The 23,695-nt window shown below is 34.1% G+C and overlaps 2 protein-coding genes and 2 non-coding genes across 4 annotated transcripts; 1 reads left to right on the forward strand and 3 right to left on the reverse strand.

Annotated features, from left to right (window-relative positions):
• Positions 1-4,249: 4,249 nt before the first annotated feature.
• Positions 4,250-5,077, forward strand: LOC149542357 (cytochrome P450 94A2-like). Its single transcript, XM_089795721.1, has 2 exons — positions 4,250-4,483; positions 4,580-5,077. Exons 1-2 carry the CDS (start codon positions 4,250-4,252, stop codon positions 5,075-5,077), a joined length of 732 nt encoding a protein of 243 aa, XP_089651847.1.
• An 11,052-nt stretch (positions 5,078-16,129) lies between these two features.
• On the reverse strand, positions 16,130-16,201 carry TRNAP-AGG (transfer RNA proline (anticodon AGG)). Its single transcript has one exon. It is a non-coding gene; the product is annotated as a tRNA-Pro (tRNA).
• Positions 16,202-16,265: 64 nt separating this feature from the next.
• Positions 16,266-16,349, reverse strand: TRNAL-CAA (transfer RNA leucine (anticodon CAA)). The gene has a single exon. It is a non-coding gene; the product is annotated as a tRNA-Leu (tRNA).
• Positions 16,350-20,038: 3,689 nt separating this feature from the next.
• Positions 20,039-23,249, reverse strand: LOC149542360 (uncharacterized). The gene is made up of 2 exons (XM_089797329.1): positions 22,386-23,249; positions 20,039-20,410 (listed from the first exon to the last, which is right to left on the reverse strand). The coding sequence occupies exons 1-2, from the start codon at positions 22,770-22,772 to the stop codon at positions 20,321-20,323; spliced, it is 477 nt and encodes a 158-aa protein (XP_089653455.1). The 5' UTR covers positions 22,773-23,249; the 3' UTR covers positions 20,039-20,320.
• Between the last annotated feature and the right edge of the window lie 446 nt (positions 23,250-23,695).

Here is a 23,695-nt window from a genome sequence, read left to right on the forward strand (position 1 = left end):
AACCCCCAAAAAAATATCACCTAGGGCCTTCCTATCCATTGTTTTCCAAGCTGAAATTTTAGTTGTTGGTACTTGATTACCTATTGGTTTTGGAAGGGTACCATCTACATATTGAGAAACTCCTTTATGCATTAAATGACACAACATTTTAATGGACCATGTAGCATAGTTATGTGGAGTTAATTTTGGAAACTTAAAATGTCCCATGATGCAGAGAATGAAAGAAAATAGTAGGAAAAGAGGAACACAACACCAAGAACACCCCCTCTTTTCACTCAATGAAGAAACCTCCCCAAAAAAGATGCTTTTGGCACTTTATATGTAGTGTGTTTACAATGGCCACTTGCCAATTTTGGCCTTAGTGGACTTTTGATTTTGCTTGTTTATAACCTCTTAATAGAGTACAAATCTAGATCTTTACAATGTACATTAATTTTAAAGCAATACAAATCAATGAGAGGACCTATTTCTAAAAGTGATACTTTTGTCCATACAACCCTATAATTTGATTGTAGATCTAGAAAGTAGACAAAAAATAATGCACTTTCAAAAAAAATGGAACCTATTTTCATCTCCAAATGAGCCCGTATGGAGCAATTGAAGTTACAAAATGTACGATTGGATAGGTACAGTCACTAAAAAATGCAATTTTTGATAAATCCGTGCACCAAAACTAGAAAAGAGCTACAACACTAATTTTTTTAAGAAGTTCTACCCAAAATTAAAAAATCACACCTGATTTGGAGTCCAGATGACTGAGATATGGCCTCCCAAAATTGAACAACAAAATAAAAAATCAATCTGGAGAGGGGTTGGATCAGTAAAAGATGGGGTTAAAGTTGACAATCATACGACCATTACAACAATTCAAATTTACCCCCAGATGACAATTAAATAGCCATCAAATTTAGGATAGTGAACTGCTGATGCCAGCGTACTCAACCCCTATGGTGACATCACGCTAATGTAATGACAATGTCAACACCATACGAAATAGTACAAAAAAATTCAATGTGTCCACATGTATGGACTGCTGAGTCAGATGTCCACAAGTATGATGAGTTGGACTCGTGATTGGGTGTAGTGAGGCCGAGTTGGCACTGTACACATGTCACTAATTGGTATTTAGCCACATGGATGGAGAGCATGGTGCCATGCGGCAAGTTTATTTAGGCACCGTAAGATTAAAATGGAGCCGTCACCAAAGGTAGATTGTGGTTGTCAAAGTAATTGGATGACTGACGAATATGTGTTCATGACGTTGGGTTTTAAAAATGATAGTGGACAAGTTTGGAGTAGCGTCTGTTGGGATTAAAAATTGACAAGGACTTTAGTCCCACACACCTTGTGTCAGTGTAAGGGGTGTTTAAAAACAATACCCTATGCAAATAAAATAAACCAAAGCGACCACTAGATTTGGATGTCACTCGCTATGTGCCAGAAGTTTGATGAATTTCGGTGTGAATTTGGTTGCCAGTAGGTTTGCTGTCCGGTGTGTGAGATTGTGAGAATTGTTTAGCCAGAAATATTGATGTGGCCGCTGATAAAATATGCCGAGGGAATATTCGGCTTGCAAGGGCCAAGTGGCACTGCCTGGTTCTTGTAAAAAAAAAATTTCTCTGTAGGGGCTTGTAGGGCTGGAATTTTTTTTTCTGAAAAATAACTAGAAATTTGAAAAATAATTGTAAAGACTAAAAATTTAGATCTAAAAAAAATTTGCAAATCAACAAATGACCATACCCAAGTTGCAAATTGGGCCTTCGAGTGTCGGTTTGCAAATTTTTTTTTGCTTCAAAATTGACTTTCGGCCATCATAGGCAAATTTATAGCCGATTTTTATTGAATCAAAGTTTTGGATGCAATGGTGAGGTCCGATTTGGCTCTAGGCGCTCCCAATTTTTGTGGATTCTCTAGATTTGGATTGAGGTGCTGAAGCAAGAATGGTCTCAAATGGCTATGTGAAGAGAATCTCCTCGAGCTCTGATACCATGTAAGAATTTGCCTTAGGGCAAAATTCACCCAAGACCAAGGAACTCAAGCACAAGCAGAACAATAGACCAAAAAGAGTATGATTAGAATGATAATATAATATTCATTCAATGTGGATATAAGTACACTAGGAGTGCCTATATATAAAGGCCTCTAGAATGCTTCTAGAATGCATAGGAATCAACAATATGATAAGTCATAGAACCAAGCACATGTCCACCAAATATGGGTTATCCTCCATTAAGCATAGGAGTAAGTGTGATGATGAGAGGATAAGCCTACAAAGGTATAGCATGCAAAATTATGTTGTAGACACCATGTGTTAAATTAGGAGTGCGAATAACTATGTTGTCTACATGTCAACTTAGTTAATTATGCAAACTCCAGTGTTGTAGACACCGTGTGCTGATTTAGAGTTGCTTACTCTAGTGTTGTCAACATGACAACTCATAAGAGTATGCAAACTCCTAAGTGTCTCACCTAAGAAATAATAAAATAATGCATTAACCTAAGTAAACTTAAGTGTAAATAGTAAATACTTATTTACACCAACAGATAGAATGCAACTAAAGATACCACGAGGATGCAAAAGGTTTAGTGAAGATGTCTACAACCTTCTTAATAGTGGGAATATACTCCAAGCTTAGAGTGCCATCCTAAATTACATGCTTGATGAAGTGCATGTGAAGCTTAATGTGCTTGGTCTGTTGATGCTCAACTGGGTTATGGGAAATGTATATAGCACTCTAATTGTCACACCACAAAAGGGTGGGACTATCAAGAGGAAATCCAAAATCTGTCATCAACTGTCGAAGCCACAAAACCTCTTGACTAGCTAGCACAATTGCCTTGTACTCTACCTCAATAGATGATAATTTGCGAGCATGCTTCTTCTTGCAAGACCATGTGATAGGACTAGAACCAACATAGAAGAAAAATCCAGAAGTAGACTTGCGATCATCAATAGTACCAGCCCAATCTGAGTTTGTGTAACCAACAATTGGAGGATCACCTGATGTGTAGTGAATGCCATAACATGTAGTACCCCTAATGTACCTCAAGATATGTTTGGAATCCTGTCAATGACACACATGTGGATCACGTGAGAATCAAGAGACAAGTCCAACTGCAAAGGAAATATTAGGATGTGTGTGTGTGTGTGTGTGTGTGTCAGGTACAACAAACTACCCACAAGCTATTTGTATAAAGTGGAATCCATTGTAGGAGTAGTTCAAGTGGTAGATAAAACAACACCCGAATGAAAAGGTGTGGGAGAAAGCTTGCAATCAAGCATGCTAAATCTTTGAAGCATATCAAGAGCATACTTCTGTAAGAGTATGACTATCCCATCTGAAGACTAAACAACCTCTAGATCTAAAAAATAGAGCAAAAGTCCAAGGTTTGTCATCTTAAACTTCTCTCTCAAGGCTCCTGAACACTCTGTATCATGGATGATGAGTTACATGTAATGATGAGATAATATACACTAGCACTTGTACTTGTGAGAGGTTCAAGGGAAAAGCCAATAGCATAATTTTATCAATTAGTTTGACCTATGTTCTATGTTGTGATGAATATATAGATTTAGATGTTCGGACTCTGAACCCTAGGCTGAAGAAAAATGACCTAAGAATTTGGAAGATTCAATCCACAAATATATGTATAGAAAAACTAATTTTATATTTTATTAGATGCATTATTTATGTTTTAAAATTAAAATTTATTTAAGGTGAATTTTATGTCAATATTCATTTGAGTAAATTTCATCTGATGTTTATTTTAGCTAAATTCAATCTCAAACTCAAATATTGTAATTTAGATCAAGACTCAAAGAAAAAGTGTTGCCACATTTTTTTTGTGTAGTACCAATTCATTCATAACTTTCAATTTTGAAGATACCAGAATTGTTTTAGGGTGAAATGTAATGATTAACATGACGACATTGCAACTTAATCTTATTTGGCTCAAACAAAGTATTATGGTCATTCCCCTTAACTCTTGACATGTAAGAAATACTTGTCGGGTACCATCAGTGTGTGTTTCCCAAAGAGCATTCAATGTTTGTATGGTTTTCAGTGCTTTCAAGATGTGATGATTGAGAGTTTCAAAGATTTTTATGTCAGGTTGTCATTGATATTGCTTATATGATAGCGATTGTCATTGATATTGCTGATATGATAGCGATTGTCATTGACGCGCATAGATAAAAAATCGCCATATGTTCCATGATTGGATTATTGAGTTGCTATTAAATTCTCCTATGATAGCGATATTCCTGAGGCGCATAGATAAAAATCGCCATAGGTTCCATGATTGGATTATTGAGTTGCTATTAAATTCTCCTAGCAATACATTCAAGTACCATCAGCCAGGAGGATTGAAAGGGTATTTCACAGTCAATCCTGCAATTGTGGAACATGTGCTCAAAACCAATTTCGAGAATTACAAGAATGGAGAGCAGTTCAACCTCATTCTTCATGACTTTCTGGGCAGGGTGATTTTCAATGCCAACGGGGAGGCATGGAAGAGGTAGAGGAAGGTTGCCAGCTATGAATTCAACAACAGGTCCCTCAGAAACTTCGTAGTGCAGACGGTGCAATCAGAGATTCTGGAGTGCCTCATTCCTGTCCTCTCCAAGGCCTTAGATGAAGGACTCTCCCTTGACTTGCAAGATGTTTTACAGAGATTCACCTTTGACAACATTTGTAGAATTGCTTTCACTGCAGATCCTGCTTGTCTCCATCCCTCTCTTCCCCAATTACCTCTTGCAACACAATTCAGCAACGTCGCAAAGTTAAGCTTTGGGAGGTTTCTTTACAGCCTGCCATTTCTCTGGAGGGTCAAGCATCTCCTTAACCTCAGTTCTGAAAGGTGGTTGTGTGAGGTGATTGACATGGTCGATGAGTTTGCTATGAATATAATTTGCTTGAGAAGGAAAGAGATTGCCAAGAATCAACTCAAGCGAAGAAATTACCACATAGCACCCGACATAGCACATTCTCAACACACGTCGCTAGCTGGCTACCAGGAAAATAATGGAAAACAATTACGCATCCCCAATGTTTCACAAGAATTATCGGAAGAGTGAAAACATTCAGCAATTTGTGCTATGTGAAAATAATAATATGGACGAATATAATTAGGTGAATGACAATTTTTTGTTCACCAAGTCATGTCTACCTTTTATCTGATTTTGTCAATTAAAAAGTAGAAAATTCTATTTGATTCTCTCTTCATTATTTTAATTATCAACATGTTACATTGTTCTATTTTTGTCATACTTGCATGTAGTTTCTATGTGGTTGGGAGGTTTATGATACTCTTAATTTTGCTTGTTCATTTTATTTAATGCATATTTGTTCTCTAGCTTTATGCGGCATGAGTATAGGTCAAAAGCCTCCGCCAATGGCCCAGATGTCATGGAGCTCCTGACGATATGTTTTTTGGGAGCTCTAACAATTTTGGAATCACCGGGTTGAATTAATTAACAACACATGACGTGGAGAATCATTTAACAGCACGTAGTGACTTAGTTGTCTATTAATTGCGTGAGATAACTGACTGTATGTGAGACAAAAAAAAATCTATTTTAGAGCTATTGCTCCATAGGAGAAGCCTATCGGCTTAATAAAAAAAAAGTATCAATAAGGTAGCCCCATGACCTTGAATGTAAATTGTAGGATTAGAATGACATTGAGTGAACTATGAAGCAAGCAAGAAGGAATCCATCTTCTCTTACCAAGCTCGAGGGGCCTGTTTAAGACTATATAAATACCTCCGAAGCCTACATGCCAATGAAGAGTCTTGCACAAAACCATGAGGTTGCTCTATATAGATTTCCTCATGAAGGTCTCCATGCAAAAAGGCACTCTTCACATCCATTTGAAAAACTATCCATCCCTATGAAACTGCGAGGTAGAGTACAAGGTGAATAGAATTCATTTTGGCAATAGAAGCAAAGGTCTTAGATTAATCAATAATCTCAACCTATGAAAATCCCCTTGCAACAAGATGGGACTTGTACTTGTCAATAGAACTATCTACAACATACTTTGTATGGTACACCCACTGGCACCGAACCAATTTTCTTCATTTTGGAAGAGGACAAAGATCCCATGTGTTGTTCTTCCATAATTCTTCCATAGACATCATGCATAATTCTTCCACCATCCATCAATTCCATCTTTCCTCTTTGATCTTGACAATGTTGGTCTATCCATGAGCATTGGCTATCTTATCCATCAACTTCCCTCTCATAATTTTTCTCATTCACTCAAAGCCTTCATATCTAGATGCACTCTTATTTCTCTATCTTGTCACTATCTTGTTCAATTGACCCCTTGGTCTTGATCATAATAAATAAGAAAAACCATGGTTATCATAGGCTTCTTGACATATCCACTCTTTTGGGCTATATGCTTTCATGAAATCTAGTCATTATCCTATATGCTAGCTTTCTCACTAGCTTCCACAACTTATCTCATATGCTATCTTGCTTATTGGCTTCAACTACTTATCATATATGTTATCTCGCTTATTGGATTTAACTACTTATCCTACATGTTATCTCCTTTCATGACTTTCTTGGCTTGTCCAAAACCTACTTCATATGGCTATTCTCCCTAGCTTAAGAACTCTTGAGGATTCAGTCTTTTATGACCACTTCCATCTTTCTCCATCCATTCTTCCATATCCATCTTATACACTAGCTTGCTAGTCCATCCTTCCCTACACCTTGTTAGACACCGGAACAAAATGATGTGATCTTTCTTAAGATCTAGTCAATCCTTCTAGTTGGTGGAAACTTGAAAACAAGCACTACTTGAGAACCTTTGTAATTATGTCTATCATCATCTTTCTTTGCACTCATGATCCATTCATCTCATATTTCTTTTTTTTTTTTCCTAGCTTGGAATCAATTATTGTCTAGGTCTAGGGGGAACAAACTACTTATGCTTATTACAATCTCCTTGTTGCATTGGAGTTTCTTTGGAAACTCAATAGTATTTTTCAACACTTCCCCTCGACATGAAGTGTTTCTCAACACTTATCAGATACTTTAGCTTTAGTCTAGGATGTTGTGATCCTTCTCATTGGCAAACTTGAGTCTTAAAGATATAGTCATGTGACTTACACACACTTAAAACACTAAAAATAGCTAAGACTTGTTGACTTATTTTACTTTGTGTGTTGTCTATGCTAGTCTCCTTGTTGAGTGTTTCCTCTCTAATAGTTTCTCGAGGATGTCATGGACTAGAAGATTAGGGGCATGGGGCATGTTTTCTTTTGATTTCTACGTATGGGTATATCTTGTTGATCTTACGTGTCTTGAGTGTCTCGCTTGTCCCACTTGACACTTAGGATCTACAACATATCATCCTTGTCTATTTTTGCAAGACCACACTTAGGGGATATCCTAGCATCTATGCCTTCATACATGTGTAATATTGCTACACTAGACTTAGGGAATCTAACTGCACCGTCATCTTGACCTTTATGTATTTGATGTATAGGTTGGTTCCCACATACCTATATGATATAGATCATATTTATATCCACATATTTTATGCTAGTGATGATTGTATGATTTTTTAATGTTCCTAATAAGGCTCGATGATAAAAACTAGGACCTACTTATATAAGCCTTGCAATTGTACCTTAGCATACTAGCTTTCATTCTAGGGTTCATTCTAGCTTAGCTCACATGTGAGTGTCGAGAGAGTCTTCTTCATCTTTTATGGATGTGTTGGCTAACTAAATTAATCTTCTCTTGCTTCTTCTCAATCATATCTTGTCACCTCCTTTTGGGTTTTTCTCACCTCTTTTCTATCATGTCATCAAAAGGGTTAATCTCATCATGACATCTATCTAACCTTTTTGACCTAATTTTTGAACTCCTCATATTTGTACAATAATTGAACTCCTACCTAATTTTGATGTCTTGGATCCATTTTTAGGATTAAAATCAAAATCTAGGTTCTTCTTCATGGTCAAAATTGCATTTTAAAATTCTTCCTTCTTCTATGTAGCTAGCTGACTTTCTAAGGCTTAATCTTTGACTCTTGTTGGGGAAACTATCATTTCTTCATCTCTTCATCATTTATCCTCTCTTCTACTCTTCTCTTTTATTCCATTTCATTTTATTCCACCCTTATCCTTGCTTTGATCTAATTCTTATGCTTTATCTTTCTTGGTTAAACTTAGTCAAACTGGGGCATCTCTTCATTGATTGGTGGCCACTCTTTGGTCTTAATCACTTATTTGTCCTCTTGGACTTTACATTATCTTGATTTGATCTTAGATCCATTTTATTTATGCATTTCCTATATCTCATTTTGATATTGATTGGCTATGGCTATCTATTTCTTAGGAGCATATGCTTGACCATTTCATTTTCTCTTGATCTATCTGCTTGCTTTTTGGCTACTTGGCCAAAATATTAGTGCTCATCTTGGGTATTGCTATTGTCTATTGCTCTTTCCTAGTGCTCAGTCTGATTGTGCAATTAGGATTTGCTATCTCTTTGTACTTTGTTCTTTGGAGTTAGATATTTCTTATTTGCTACTCGCTTTGCTTCTCATTCTTTGATGCAATGTATTCCCAGATTGATCACACATTTTTCAAAGAGGGGCAAAGGTAATCATCCAAAAAGGTCATCTAGAGTATGAGCCCCCTTTCTAGCATTTTTCATAATTTATCTATCATTTATTCTTTGATCAAATCCTAGAAAATCTATCTATTCGATTATAACCTATGGTTTGGATATCATATTCTAAGTCTTTTACTTAATTGAAAGAACTTGCAGCCTTTTAATAAAATAAAATCCACAAATTATCTTATCCTAAGTGTGTGCACATAAAGCATTATTCCTATTTTAAAAATAAAAATAAAAATAAAATACTTGGTGTCTCACATGAGGTGCACACTTTCCAAGGTGGGTGGAATCTTCATTCTCCTCCATCAATCTCTCACCCTTTTTAACTCCACCATTGATCTTGATTAGGTGAGATGCTTGTTCACATGGACCACTCAAGATGTATCATCCACCCTTGATTAAGCCTCTCTTGACTTCTAATCCCAACTATCTATTTTTCTTTAAAAGAGAGGGCTCTCCTCATTCTCCATTCTTACACTCTCATGCTAATGTTATGCTGTAGGGTTTCTAGGTGCTTTGGGTCTTTGCAGGACTTTGGAGTACTCTTGCATTTACATCTCATATTTTTTTTCTTCATACTTGCATCATGACACTCTTAGTTTAGATTTCTTTTATGCTCATAGCATAGCTCACCTAGTCTAAATAGGGGAATTTGTAATACTTTCATCTTGCTAGCTTAGTTTGAAGCTTGCATATCATTCTAGTTTAGCTTGCATTTGAAATGCATTGCATAGTGATTCTTGGATGCTATCATTTGTTCATTGATTGGTGGTTGCTCTTTGGTCTTACTCACTTATTTGTCCTCTTGGACTTTACATTATCTTGATTTGATCTAGATCCAACTTATTTATGCATCTCCTCCATGTCATTTTGATTTTGATCTTGAGTGGGCAAGAATATTCTGTCATCGCTGCAAATTGCTTTTTCGCTATGGCTATCTACTTCTTAGGCTCATATGCTTGACCTTTTCAGTTTCTCTAGATCTATCTACTTGTTTTTTGGCTACTTGGCCGAACATATTAGTGCTCATCTTTGGTATTGGTATTGTTTATTGCTCTTTCCTAGTGCTCGGTTCTCCTATTAATTGACTGTACATTTAGGATCTGCTATATCTTTGTACTTCATTCTTTTGAGTCAAATATTTCTTATCTTCTATTTGTTTGGCTTCTCATTCTTTAATGTAATGTATTCCCAGATTGATCACACATTTGTCAAAGAGGGGCAAATTTAATCACCCAAAAATAGTCATCTAGACTATGAGCCCCCTTTCTAGCATTTTTCATAGTTTATCTATCTCTTATTCTTTGATCAAATCCTCAAAAATATATCTATTTGATTACAACCTATGGGTTGGCTATCATATTCTAAGTCTTTTATTTAATTGAAAGAACTTGCACCCTTTTAATTAAATAAAATCCCCAAATTCTTTTATCCTAAGTGTGTGCACATAAAGCATTATTCCTATTTTAAAAATGAAAATAAAATACTTGTCTCACATGAGGTGCAAACTTTCCAAGGTGTGTGGAATCTTCATTCTCCTCCACACATCTTGCACCCTTTTTAACTCCACCATTGATATTGATTAGGCGAGATGCTTGTTCACATGGATCACTCAAGATGTATCATCCACCCTTGATTAAGCCTCTCTTGACTTCTAATCTCAACTGTCCATTTTTCTTTAAAAAAGAGGGCTCTCTCCTTATTCTCTATTCTTACACTCCCATGCTAACGTTATGCTATAGGGTTTCTAGGTGCTTTAGATATTTGAAGGACTTTGGAGTACTCTTGCATTTGCATCTCATATTTGTTTTTTCATACTTGCATCATGGCACTCTTAGTCTAGATTTCTTTTGTGCTCATAGCTTAGCTCACCTAGTCCAAATAGGAGAATTTGTAATACTTTCATCTTACTAGATTAGTTTGAATCTTGCATATTATTCTAGTTTAGCTTGCATTTGAATTTCATTGCATAGTGATTCTTGGATGCTAGCATTCTTGCTCCCATGTTTTAATCTTACATTCTATTGTGCACTTTGCAAGGGTTGCATAAGCTAGGTTCATTTGAGATCCATCATCTCATTGCCTTTACGTGTCATAGATAGGAAGCTATAAGTCACCTCTTGAGATGCTCTTCATCATGGGTATTCTCAAGAATAATGGTTTATAAAAGTGTGCCAACATTTTGGTATACAATAGCTAGAGCGAAGAATTGCAATAAGAGTGTTCTTTTTACTCACATGAAGTTTTTGATAGCCTATTTTACAGCAAGGGGGTCAAGAAAGTTTCAATCGGTCTAGATTGAAAGTTGATTATTGTTGGGGAGTCTCTCATGACCTATGTTACAAGGACTTTTGAGGCCTTGTTCTCTCTGGCTAGTCTTTCTATAAGGTTTATTTGTTGACTATGTGTTGTTAGTGGCCTAATGTTGTAATTTGTTACACATTAGTTTTTGTTGTTGATCTCTCAACAATCCTATGGATTTAGCTTTGTAAGGGTTAGCCCCCTTGTTTTGGCTGCTTATTTGAGAAAAATATTTTATAAAAGAAATGAATGTAGAAGAAAGATCCATAATTAGAAAGAATGTTGTGTTTGAAAAATGATAAATAAAGTCCAAAGTGGGTCATTGAATAGAAAAAATGGGACTTAGGATAACAAGGTGTAAGCTAAGAAAAGTGGCCTTCCAAATATCAAGTGGGATTTTCCATTTAACATATCATTACAATTTTATGGGAATAAAAGTATTCCTAAGGAGGTATAATCTAGATATTGAATCTAGAAAGTGTATGAGAAATAAAATTTTGATTAATCCATTAGATTTAGATATATAGTCAAGGTAAAAAAATGACACACAAGTGTACAATATTTTTATTTTGGTGGTATTGACCACATCAACTATGACTATGGTATTGTCTACTAATATTAAGCACTTTAAGTTTGGATTTAAAAACAAACACTTTGAGTGAGAATTAATCTAGGGCTCAAGACAACCTAGAACTACTCAATAAAACCTATAATTTATGGAGTTGAAAATTGAGTTTAATGACATGAATTTATAGACGAGGGGATGTAATGCAAGAGAATTCACCCATATGTTTGAGGAATAATTAGAATTACATGGAAACATATTGAAGTCCCACTTCTATATTATCCTACCAAGTCAATGCATAAGGTCATATAAAGATATTGTCATTATAAGGAATCAAGTTATTCCCCCATATTAGGGGCATACAGGGTAAAAACATATATGTTTTATTGGAATCTTTTTAAATTATTTTTTCAAATTTAAATATTTCATCACAAAATTTTGGAAATATTGTTGCAAGTGAGGTTTAATGGGAGGTTGTATTGAAAATCTTAATTTGTGAAGTTAGTGTAATATCTTAATTGTTGAGTGGGCAAGTTCCATGAGCAATTTATTTGTCATGGTTGAATGCTTAGGAGTCATATTGATGTAATATGACGTGTCTTATTCAAAATTATTATAGGATTCTCATTAAAGTTTGATTTGTTGCAATCATGATACGTGAAACATCAGAGCATCATATGTGGACTTTGACACCTAGTTTGGACCCATAATTTTGATCACTTAAAAAAACAACTTTTGGTTTCTAGTTCTTCTTTTTTGTACAAATCGTGTTTGAGATACAAATAATATGTTCTTATATAGGTTTGAGGAATGCCACGATACATGTTCTTATCTAGCTCTCATCTCATAGAAATTTTACTTTGATTTCTTTATTTCCTACATTATAATTAATTTCTATATTAGACTCCTTCCATTATTCATCTGTACCAATCAAATAGCCACATATCATGCCCACACTTTTTCTCAAATGACTCAAGTGTTGAATAAGCTTAAAATCTTGAATTTAATAATTGTAAAACCTTTGATGCTATTGAAAAGTGAGTGTTTAAGAGACATTTTCCTTAAAAAAGAGAACAAATGTTACATTTAGATACTTCAAATAACCATTTAAGCATGTCTATATACATTCATATGCACTTGTAATAAAATTTAAAGGAAGAATAAAAGCTCAATTTCCTACACTTAAAATTATCATGAAAGAATGTCACCATAGAAATATCTCTTTTCTTTCCCAAAGCTATGGAAGAAAGAGAAAATTTAAATGATATTTCAATAAGCATTTATAAAATAAATAAATAAGGCAACTCCTACTAAACTTTCAAAGTGTAATTTTTCTATGCATTTATTATATTCATGCCGACATATTACCATCCAAATGAAATTAAACAAGGGTTGTGTGTAGCTTTGATCGTTACCTATGGTGGGGTAGGAGAAGAAGTGTGTGTGGATGGATTTATTAAGTTGTAGAACATTTCAGTGTCTTGTAAGGGAATTGGAAAAGAAGAATGCAACCTAACATTGAGAGGTCGTCATTATAATGTGTCAAGATGAAGATCAAAACAATAAAAAAATTGTAAGAAAACTTAGGTGCAGAAACAACTTCCTACACTAATCCCTTAAGGAAAGTATTGTGAAAATTCCTATTAAATCCTTACAATTTCAAATTCGATATTATGTAAACAATAATATTGTAGTCAACCATGAATACAGAAAATAGACAAAGAAAGAAAATACATAAACACAAAGATATGTTGGTGGGGAAAAACCTTTCAGTAAAACAACCCCACCCCTCTAAAACCTACACAATGTCTTATCTTCAACACAAAGGTTACAACACACTTGCAATGCAAGTTCTTTTAGGACACATAAGACTAATCCAGTAGCAACCAACAATACACTTTTCACTCTCACCTATAAATGCAACCCTAAAAATGCTTTCATCATGCGCTTTCCATTTTAGGGCAACTTCCAAAGAACAATTGTAGTAGGGTTTTACCATTCTCCAGAAAAGTAGGAACCCAATCTTTTTTTAGGGCGATGCCTTAAACCCCGCGTGCTAGATGGAGGCTCGAGTATACAATACTTAATGATCAATTGCCACATGTCTTCATGCCTTCAGCCATCATCAAATCTTCTAAAGGTCTACCCTTACACGTCATAGGAATCCGTCATAACCATTTCAGTCATGATCTCCTTACACACAATTCAAGATGCCAACACATGCAAGTGGAGTGACACATCAACATGCCAACTAGACATGTACACTCACACTTAATACATTATTTGCAAAAAATACATTTACAAAACAAATAATAAGAATAAGAATTATCCAAGGTTGGGACATCTTATTCCTAACAAAAATGACAGAGGATAACTAAGGATGATATTAGGAAAAATGGAAACCACTATATTTTTGGTTTCATCTCTATGTTCTAAGAGAGCTTCAAATTGGAATGGGGTAACATGCCATTAAAGTTTCCATCAGCATAACTGGCAAAAGAGGAAGAGGGAGGGAGTTTAAGTCATATACAAGTGATTTGGTATAATAAAAAAAGAAACCAAATTAAAAAAATGCTTTCTCTAACCATGAGAATTTAATATCCAAAAAAGCCTCAAGAAGAGTTAGATAGGTTCAACTTTCCCAGCATACGATGAGTAATAGCTATAGTAGCACTGCAAGATAATTTGAAATATACTAAGGAATGGATCATTGCAAAAAGGAACAAACTCTAAAGAAAAAAATTAAACTTGCACTCTATTAAGCATCATTTTTTCCCAAATAGGGATGATCTGTGTTAATTTCACAAACATTTTAAACATGGTACATATAATGCTAAATCTTTGGGAAATATCTCATATGTTGTTTAGGAAACAATGGTTGTACAATACAGATAGAGAAATATAACATCCCACTGTAATTGTTAGTGTAAAAAATAATTCATTAATCTTTTGTTGTCAGAAACTATTAGGATCTTTGATCAACAGTAGCATTTCCCAACAATCAATATGTTAATGAAATGTCAAAGGGGAAATTTTGGTAAAGTAGTAACATTAGTAGAATTTAGTACAAACATTTTAATCAAACTTCAAAAGTTAAAATTAATGCCACAAACAAAATTCTATTTGCCAATGATCAAAGAAAAAAATCAGCCAACATTTTTTTGTTAATGCATTAAATTAAACAAAAAATGCTTCATAGAATTAGAAACACACAACATATAGGCTATATGTATGAATAGGGTTTTCAATATGAAGGATAGTACTATGACAATAGGTCACTACAGAAACATAAATCTTGCAAATAAAATCACAAGGCAAATTTACAAAAATAGACTGATATTTTTCATGCGTAATAGAACAAGTGATGCCATCTAGATATATGTTGTGTTCGTAGTCACTTGAGTGTACAAGATAAGAAAAATAAATAAGTGATCCCACATATAGGTTTTGTTTCTTGCGACTAACACTCATATAGTTGAACATCAAATGAATGGATTCAATTATCTTCAAACTTGCACAACTAATGATTCTTTCAAGCAAATCTTCTCTAAGGCAATTGAATCCATATAGATCCAAAATCTGAAAACAAAAATAAAAACCACAAAACCTAGGAAGTGAAATATTTCAAGCCTAAGCGAGAGATGGCTTTCAACTCAAGGCACGATTAATTGGAAAAGTACATGGTAAAATGATTAGTCCCTGCCTATGGCGGCAGGGACTAATAATGCTCATTACAAATAAAATGACAAAGTAGGATCTCCGTTGTTCATTTGGATAAAATCAATTATGTAAAGTGTTAAATAGTCAAAGTTGATTTTTTCCCCCAAGCTTAATTCTTCCTTTAGTGTGTGATCTTTTATAATCCCTGCCTGATCATAAATGATAGAAACATTTAATCATATTAGATAATTGTCAGATTTATATTGTTTTCAATCTCTATTTATTCTATGAGAAAATGTGCATGACAATTGTGTAGCACCACTGATTATCTCTATGATCAACGAAATGAAATCAAAATCAACTTACTCTGTTAAGAAAAAGTTAAATAGATGTGGATTTGTTTATTGTACACAATCAATTAATAGTTTTATCTCCACATCTGCAAGTATAATTTCTTGGCATCAATATGAAAAACTTGGTGAGGATATGTAGTATAATTTGAAGTTGTCAGTAAGAAAAGCTTTGTAGGGATATAAGGAATAGCCATATCTAGTCCGAACGGCTTAAACATCACACATTAAGCTTGATTCTTAGACAAAAGTGTTAAATAGTCAAAGTTGACTTATTTTTTCCAAACTTAATTTTTCCCTTAGTATGTGATGTTTAATGTTTAAAGGTGGCCTATTCACTCAAATGTAATGCATAAGAGAGTCTGATTTCTACTACAGCAATTAAAAAGTGGGTAGTGATTGGGGAAACAATTCTCCATTAACAAGTACAAAGAAAATAAGTTTGTTTTAAATTGTGATGCATAAGAGAGTCTGATTTCTACTACAGCGTTTAAAAAAATTCCCATTGAGATGGAAAAATGAATTGTAGTTAGATTGTTAGTGACTGTGGAAACAACGTTGACCATTAACAATACAAAATAAGTTTCGTTTTAAACTGTCTAAAACATGGGGGCATTCCGAGAATTGAACTCGGGACCTCTCGCACCCTAAGCGAGAATCATACCACTAGACCAAATGCCCTTGATGGATGTTTTTCTCAGTTTATTGATTCACGAAAGAAAATTAAAAAAGCATTATAATGTTTTGTCAGAAGTGGGGTTTGAACCCACGCCCTCGTTAGAGGACCAGAACTTGAGTCTGGCGCCTTGGACCACTCGGCCATCCTGACGATATGGTTCATAACTCCTCTATTATTATATAACTTATGTAATGTAATTTATGGACAAGGTGCTGGGCTTCTAAGGTTTTCATGAATGAACGTGCAGTGCAGCCAAATTCAACTTCGTTAGGAGCTTCTTTAGTCTTCAATAACAGAGGCGCGACTATTTTCAGACAAAATGTACTTTTAAATCTTATGAAATCTTCAGCATATTATCTTATGAAAATTTCAGCATATTATTTTTTACGTTTTCCATCCCTTGTACTGTGAATCTACAAAAATCTGTTAAAAAACAGTGCGTTTTTCACCTAGGATTTTTTTGCTTTTAGTACAATTCTGAAGATTAAGTGGTGTATGAATATAGTTTGATCCATTGGACTCTCCTACCATTTAATGATTCATTGTATCGATTTTTATTTTCCTTACCAAAATAACCTTGTAAGTATACACATAGATACTCTTCTGTGTAATAGGAGATGCACTGAATAAGTCATTTTTACATTAGTTTTGTATGCTACTATTTAAATTTTAAAAAAATTGCTTCTCCACTATTTATTTCACGCAGTAATGTAAAGTTATATTTAATAGAGTATAAAAGGGTTGCAATTTAATTGGTTTGATAAAAAATTTCAAGGTGATATTATGTTTCTTAATTACTTTAAATTTACATAGATTTAAATCTTAGAGGTGTGATATTATTTGATAGTTATTTTCATATACTTTAACCATCACCATCATTTTAGCTATACTCAACTCTTGTGCTATCAAGACTCTAATTTTCTATGTACGTTAATCCATTTTCTATTATTTGAGTACATTCTATGCAATTCTTCAAATATTTTATAAATTCCCTATCAACAACAACACGAGCAAATAACTTGTAGTAGAGTCAACAAAAAAAAATCCTAAATATAAAAGAGACCATCTCCTCACAATTTAAGAGCTAAATCTTTTTTGTCTTTCCTATTAAAATCTTTATTATTTGAAATAAATCAAACATCAAATTAAACACCACAATTTGATTAAATTAACATCACATTGATTATCTAATTGTAGTCCACATGAAACAATTGTAGTCCTAAATTAACATCACAATTGTAGTGCACATGAAACAAAAAAGAATACCCTTACTTTTTAGTCCTCAACATTTAATCTCCATGAATGATATTCTATATGACATGTTATCATGATCATATCTCTTTTTTATCTTTCCTCCAATTTTTAAAATCCTTCATATGCACAATTTCATTGCTAGTTATATTTTACAATGATACAAACACAATTATTCCTACATTAAAGGGAGCTTTGACAATTATTATAGTTCATCAAACCCTTTTGCTTAGCTAGTGTCATGTACCAATTTTCACTTAATTCAAGTTTTATTCTTCTCCTCTTTAATTTAGAATTTAAATATAGAAAGAATACAAATTAAATTAAATCATAAATGAATTCAATTAGAATTTAATAAAGTTAAGTGAATGATCAAAATCATGACATGAAAAGATGTGCCTATCTCAAACATGTGATATAAAAAGGAGAATATAGTTTTATTTGGAAGGGGGCCAAAGGAGAAGATATGAAAGAAGGGGGAATGTGGACAACAAAGGAGTGATGGAAGAAGATTAGAAGGGGAAGAATTGATGAAAGTTTATAACACTTTCACTTAATTCAAGCTTTATTCTTCTCTTCTTTAATTTAGAGTCTAATAACATAATTTAAATATAGAAAAAATACAAATTAAGTTGAATTATATAATAAAGTTTAACTAAAATTTAATTAAGTTTAGTAAATGACCAAAAACATGAAATGAAAAGATGTCTCTCTCTCAAACATGTGATATAAAAGGGAGAAAATAATTTTATTTGGAAAGGGGTCAAGGAGAAGAGATGAAAGAAGGGAGAATGTGGACCAAGGAAGGAGTGATGGAAGAAGATTAGAATGAGAAACATTGATGAAGGTTTGTAACTCTTTCAAAAGGGGAAGAGTTATGAAAGATCTTTCAAAGAGCGTAAATGATAAAGGTTTTACATGACTCTTTTAAAATAAGTAGTTATGAAAGGTTGTGACGCTAAAATGACATAAAAAGATGAAGTGTTCTGACTCTCTTGAAAGGTTGTAATAATGAAAGGTTATGACTCTCCAATTGTGAAAATATAAATAGGATGAAGAGTCATTTGTTGAAGACATGAAAGAAGGGATCGCCATAAGAAAGATAATAATAGTAAGTTTCATTCAAAGGTATGAGATAAATCTGATATGTATAAAGATGGTATAGGAATTAGCAAAGGATTAATTGAGGAAGAAGAAGGACATAGCATGTAAAGGGGCAATAATGATGAATGGTTCTAGCCCTTTGGAAGGGTAAGAGGTGCGACCTTTCCTCCCAAAAGATATAAAGGGGGAAGAAGGATAATTTTTTAAAATAAAAAGAGAAAAGGTTTTTTAAATAAAAAGAGAAAAGGTATTCAATCAATCAAAACAAGAGATATAGATATCTAAATATAAGCAATAGATCAAACTATTATACCACAAACAATAGATTTATACACTAATATAATGCAAATGATATGGTTAACTATGATTGGTCTCTCTCTCATATATATATATTAGTATACTCACATTCCAATCCTTAATCACTTTCTATAGCGCCTTAAGTGGACATGTTTGTAGTTTGTAGGAAGAGGTGGAGTAAATATTCTCACAAGGTAGGTGACTTCCAAGATTAGATATGGACAAGCTCTTGAACCCTTGAGGAAACCTACTTGTAGATTGGTGTCGAGAGCCTTGTGACAAATAAATCCCCATCCTCGCTGGGGCTTAAGTTTGTTAACCTCAAATGTATTATGAATCATTCATTGTTTCTTAAATCAATTTGATTTAAATTATGAATCATTCATTGTTTCTTAAATCAATTTGATTTAAATACATAGCAAAGTATGTTAATCATTGAAAAACGACAGTTTTATAATAGGACATATTACAGTGAAAAAGTGAATTATCATTTCCAAACACAATCCAAATCCTCATAAGGGACATTACAATTATTACATCATTAGTACTAAATTTCACTATTTAAAATTCTAACTAAATATTTAGTGGTGTTTAAATTTTTTAACTAATTTTATGTTTATCATCTCTATTCTAGATCATATATATTTAGCCAAATATACATATTTATTTAAACTAATTTATATATGTGCAATTTTTTTTTCTCACAAAATTATGTGACTTCCAAATTTCCTTATCAATTCATGCATGTACAAAATGATAAATATGTATTTTTTTGAGTAGAGGATTTTATATCATGAAATATAAATATAAATGGAAGCCTCTTTGAATTATCAAACTTTTTTGTAGTTTCTATCCCATTAAAGTTATTTGAAGAATGATTGTGGTCTCATTCCCTATCTCACATCTCCCATATTTAAATCTACTACAATGAAAAAATAAAAACCTTAATTGTGCACAAACAAATAATTTTATCCACAAGATCATTTTGTAAAATCTTAAGGAAACATAAACTTTAAATTATACTTCTTTCAGTTGTCAAGCGATTTTAAAAGTTATTTGAACCATAATCTTAGTTTTAAATATTTTAAATATATAACATCATTGCTTAAACCAGTTAAGCTACCAACCATTTGATAAAAAGTTAAAAAGCGTGCATGAAAAAAGTACTGCCATCCGGACGGATCAAATAGGAAAATAATTTGTTCTACTTTCTTCAGAGACTTCCTTTGAATGTAACAGTAGCATAGAACAACAGAGCAATCAATATAAATTGATATAAAATGGCTTATTCACCGCATCTCCAGCTACAGAGGAGGGGGTCTATATCTATATTTACATAGTTATTTAGTAAGTAGGATAAAAGATGGCACAAGGAAGAGGCATTCAGTGAACGGTTGATAGCAGAGTCCGCCAGATCAAACCGGATTCATGCCTCAGTTTATTGAAAAGGAGTAATAAATAACTAGAGACTAGAGAAGCTCCTTACGAAGTCGAACTGGCTGCACTGCACGTTTGTCCATCAGAAACTTAGAAGCCCCTCTCAAGGCCTTCTGCCATGCCTGTTATCAAAACCCCGGCATTAGAACACCAAATACAATCAAATTAGTATAATCTGGAAGAAAATAAAAAGTCTTACTTAGGTTTTATTTTCTAGACCACTCTTAATAATCCTATCCTATGCCTTGAATAGGACTAAAATAGAGAAGTACAGGACAAAACAGCCTGGTTGGCATTAGGCTAGTTTGTAGGGGAGGGAAAGGTCTTTGGAAAAATTAACAGTTAGATTCTTACTGTAGGAAATAAAATTACAGAAAAAAATCAATTGATCCATAACAGGGTAGGCAAGGAATTGGTTTTAGTTTATGGATGCAAATGAATTCGCCACTGAATTAATACCATTTGTCAAATCAAGTATACTTAAAAACAAATGCTGTTCTTTTCCAAGTAAGAACTAAAAATAATTTTTTAAGTGATATTACCTGCCTGTCCAAATCGATAAAGACACTGGTTTTCTATTTGTCTTCTATATAATTCAAAGTTGTACAGCTTTGAAATTTTGTGCAATAATTCCGGTTTACCAGGTCTTTGGAAAAATTAACAGTTGGATTCTTACTGTAGGAAATAAAATTACAGAAAAAAAAATCAATTGATTCATTAGCTAACAGGGTAGGCAAGGAATTGTTTTTAGTTTATGGATGCAATTGAATTCGCCACTGAATTAATACCATTTGTCAAATCAAGTTAAAAACATATGGTCTTCTTTTCTACGTAAAAACTAAAAACAATTTTTGAAGTGATGTTATCTGCCTGTCCAAATCGACAAAGACACTGGTTTTCTATTTGTCTTCTATATAATTCAAAGTTGTACAGCTTTGAAATTTTATGCAATAATTCCGGCTTACCAGGCATCTGCACCTCCTTTTAACTTCAAATTAAGCACCCTTTTTCTTCTTGTCGGGCTGAGCGATAGGAATTTAAAGCGCAGGACAGTGATAGGTTTGATAGGTTATATGATCTGGTCCCAAAGTAATGACAATGCTCAAACAGTTGTAAGTTAAGTTCAATGTAAGGAGGGGTTTCAGATTAGATAGTGCTAATTATTTGAGCTGGATCCAGAAAAAAAGAAGAAAATTTAAACAGATTTGGACTGAGAAGAGCTTAAACAAGACAGCTGTTTGTTATTTGAAACTGTGAATCTCATAGTTAATTAAATAGCACGTTTCCTGAATTGGGTTTAATTGTGTGAGGTTTTTGTAGGTCGAAGCTCATAATGCATAACTGATTATCTAAGATCATTTTTATTCACTGATACAAACTACAAAAATATTGTAAATTTCCCATTTCTAATGCTTATTTTCAACTGTGGGCTATATTTGGCAATTTAACAGTTCAATGCTCCAGTTATTACTTACCAAAGCATTATCCTCTGTTAATCCTGAAGGAGAAGCAAACAAATCTATTCAAGTTTCAGATCCATTCTTCAAAAATATTGAGCCTTGAATTGAGAAAATTATAACAGTAGCTTGACTTACAGAAAATTGATCCAAGATATAGAAAATTGATCCAAGATTTCAAACTTCCAGTCTATAATACAGATATGAGTATTTTTAGAATCAAATCTATACTAATTTTTATCATCAAAATGTCAGTCCAATGTTGTGACCCATCATTAATCTGAAGAAACCAGAGAATTTTTAAGCTAGTATGTTCTGACCGTAAGCCCTGAATTGAGCATGTTATAACAGGGCGCCGGTTAGAGAAAATTGATCAATCATGAAAATGAAGAAACCAAAAGAATTAAAAATGTCAGTTCATTAAAGAGTCATCGAAATATTTAAGAAACACAGAGACTACAGAGAAATGAGAAAACAGATCTAAATGGATTTTGTAGTCACTCTTTGTCAAATATAATGAATATGTCCGATGGAAATAAGATCACATATAAAAAACAGCTCTGAGAAACACGAAACAATCTGGTCACTTTTAACTTTGGAAACAAAAATATTATACATGCAGCAAAGAAAAATCATTTACCTTTCCGGCAGCTGTAGAAAGCAAAGCATAAGTTTTAATCTGTGCAGCCGTTCGGTGGGAGCTCTTGAGGCTCCCTGCGGATCTCAACAAACCCGTCTTACGCACAGCATTGTTGCCATTCAAAGGTGTCTTCCAAGTGACAATGGAGTCCAGCTCCCTCGACGCAGAGACACTATTAGTATTATTATTCTTCGTATGCTTGGGGTTCTCCGTTCGAACCCCCTCAGTCACAGCTCCCACCCTTTTCTTCAAGCCATTCTTCTTCGGCTTGGGAGACGAAACCCCGCTCTCATTATAAACATAATCATAAACCGAAACATCGGAGAATTTCACCAGAAGCTTATCCGATGCATCCTTCGCTACATGCTGAACTTTAGGGCTCGCCATTACGTTCCTCAATCAAAAGAATTTCCAACTCCTCCTACAAATCAGTGATCTTGCTGAGCCATCTCCATCCGCTGCTTTAAATCGCACCAAATTTGAAATCAAGAGCGGGGCTTCTTCCCTCAATTATTTATGAAAAACATCACGCAGAAATCCTGAGTAGGCTCTGAAATTCAATACGCAGATTCAAATTGTGGAAACGTATATTTTGGGTATTGAATCGAAACACGAGGAAAGTTCACGGGAATAGATAACAAACAGGCCCGTTTTTGGGGATTCTGCAGAAATGATGTGCTTTAAGCAGTTGTGATGGGATTAACGGCCATAAAAGAGTGGGATTATCATGTGTGCCGGGCGTTTGAGGTGAACGTTGGGGGCATCTCAGCTGTTTTAATTATTATTATTATTATTTAAAAGCCGCACTGAATATTATGATTTAAAATCAAACGGTTGTAAATGCAGATCAACGGCTCTTTCTGGTGGAATGGCGAGACGCCATAACGGTACGGGCGATGATTTCTATGCTTCGTTTAGGAATCTTTACTCACCTAGCACGCCGGGAAAGGAACGTGGGCGAAACATCATAGGTTCAAATTTGGCAGGCCCCACTGTCCTCTCTATATTTGACATAATCAGCGCCTACCTAAAATTTAGCTAAATTTTTGCAGATTTTAGTTCCTTATTATAGTATTTTTTTTTGATATCCACAAAGACATTTTAGGTCTCTGATACGGGTCCACATGCCTGAAACCTCTTCGGCTAAGAGCCAATGACTAAAGAGCATCCACACTGCCAAATTCCCTTGGGGCATGATCTCGACCTCATCCCTTTTTGATGTCTTTGGACCTTGCACTTAGCAAGATTTGATCCCTAGTGGGCTTTTTGTGAGCCATTCAACTTCACCATTGATCCCGGGTGGGCTCTTT

This window comes from Cupressus sempervirens, chromosome 8 (assembly GCF_028749045.1).
Source record: "Cupressus sempervirens isolate cs-2001-9-10 chromosome 8, ASM2874904v1, whole genome shotgun sequence".
NCBI lineage: Eukaryota > Viridiplantae > Streptophyta > Pinopsida > Cupressales > Cupressaceae > Cupressus > Cupressus sempervirens.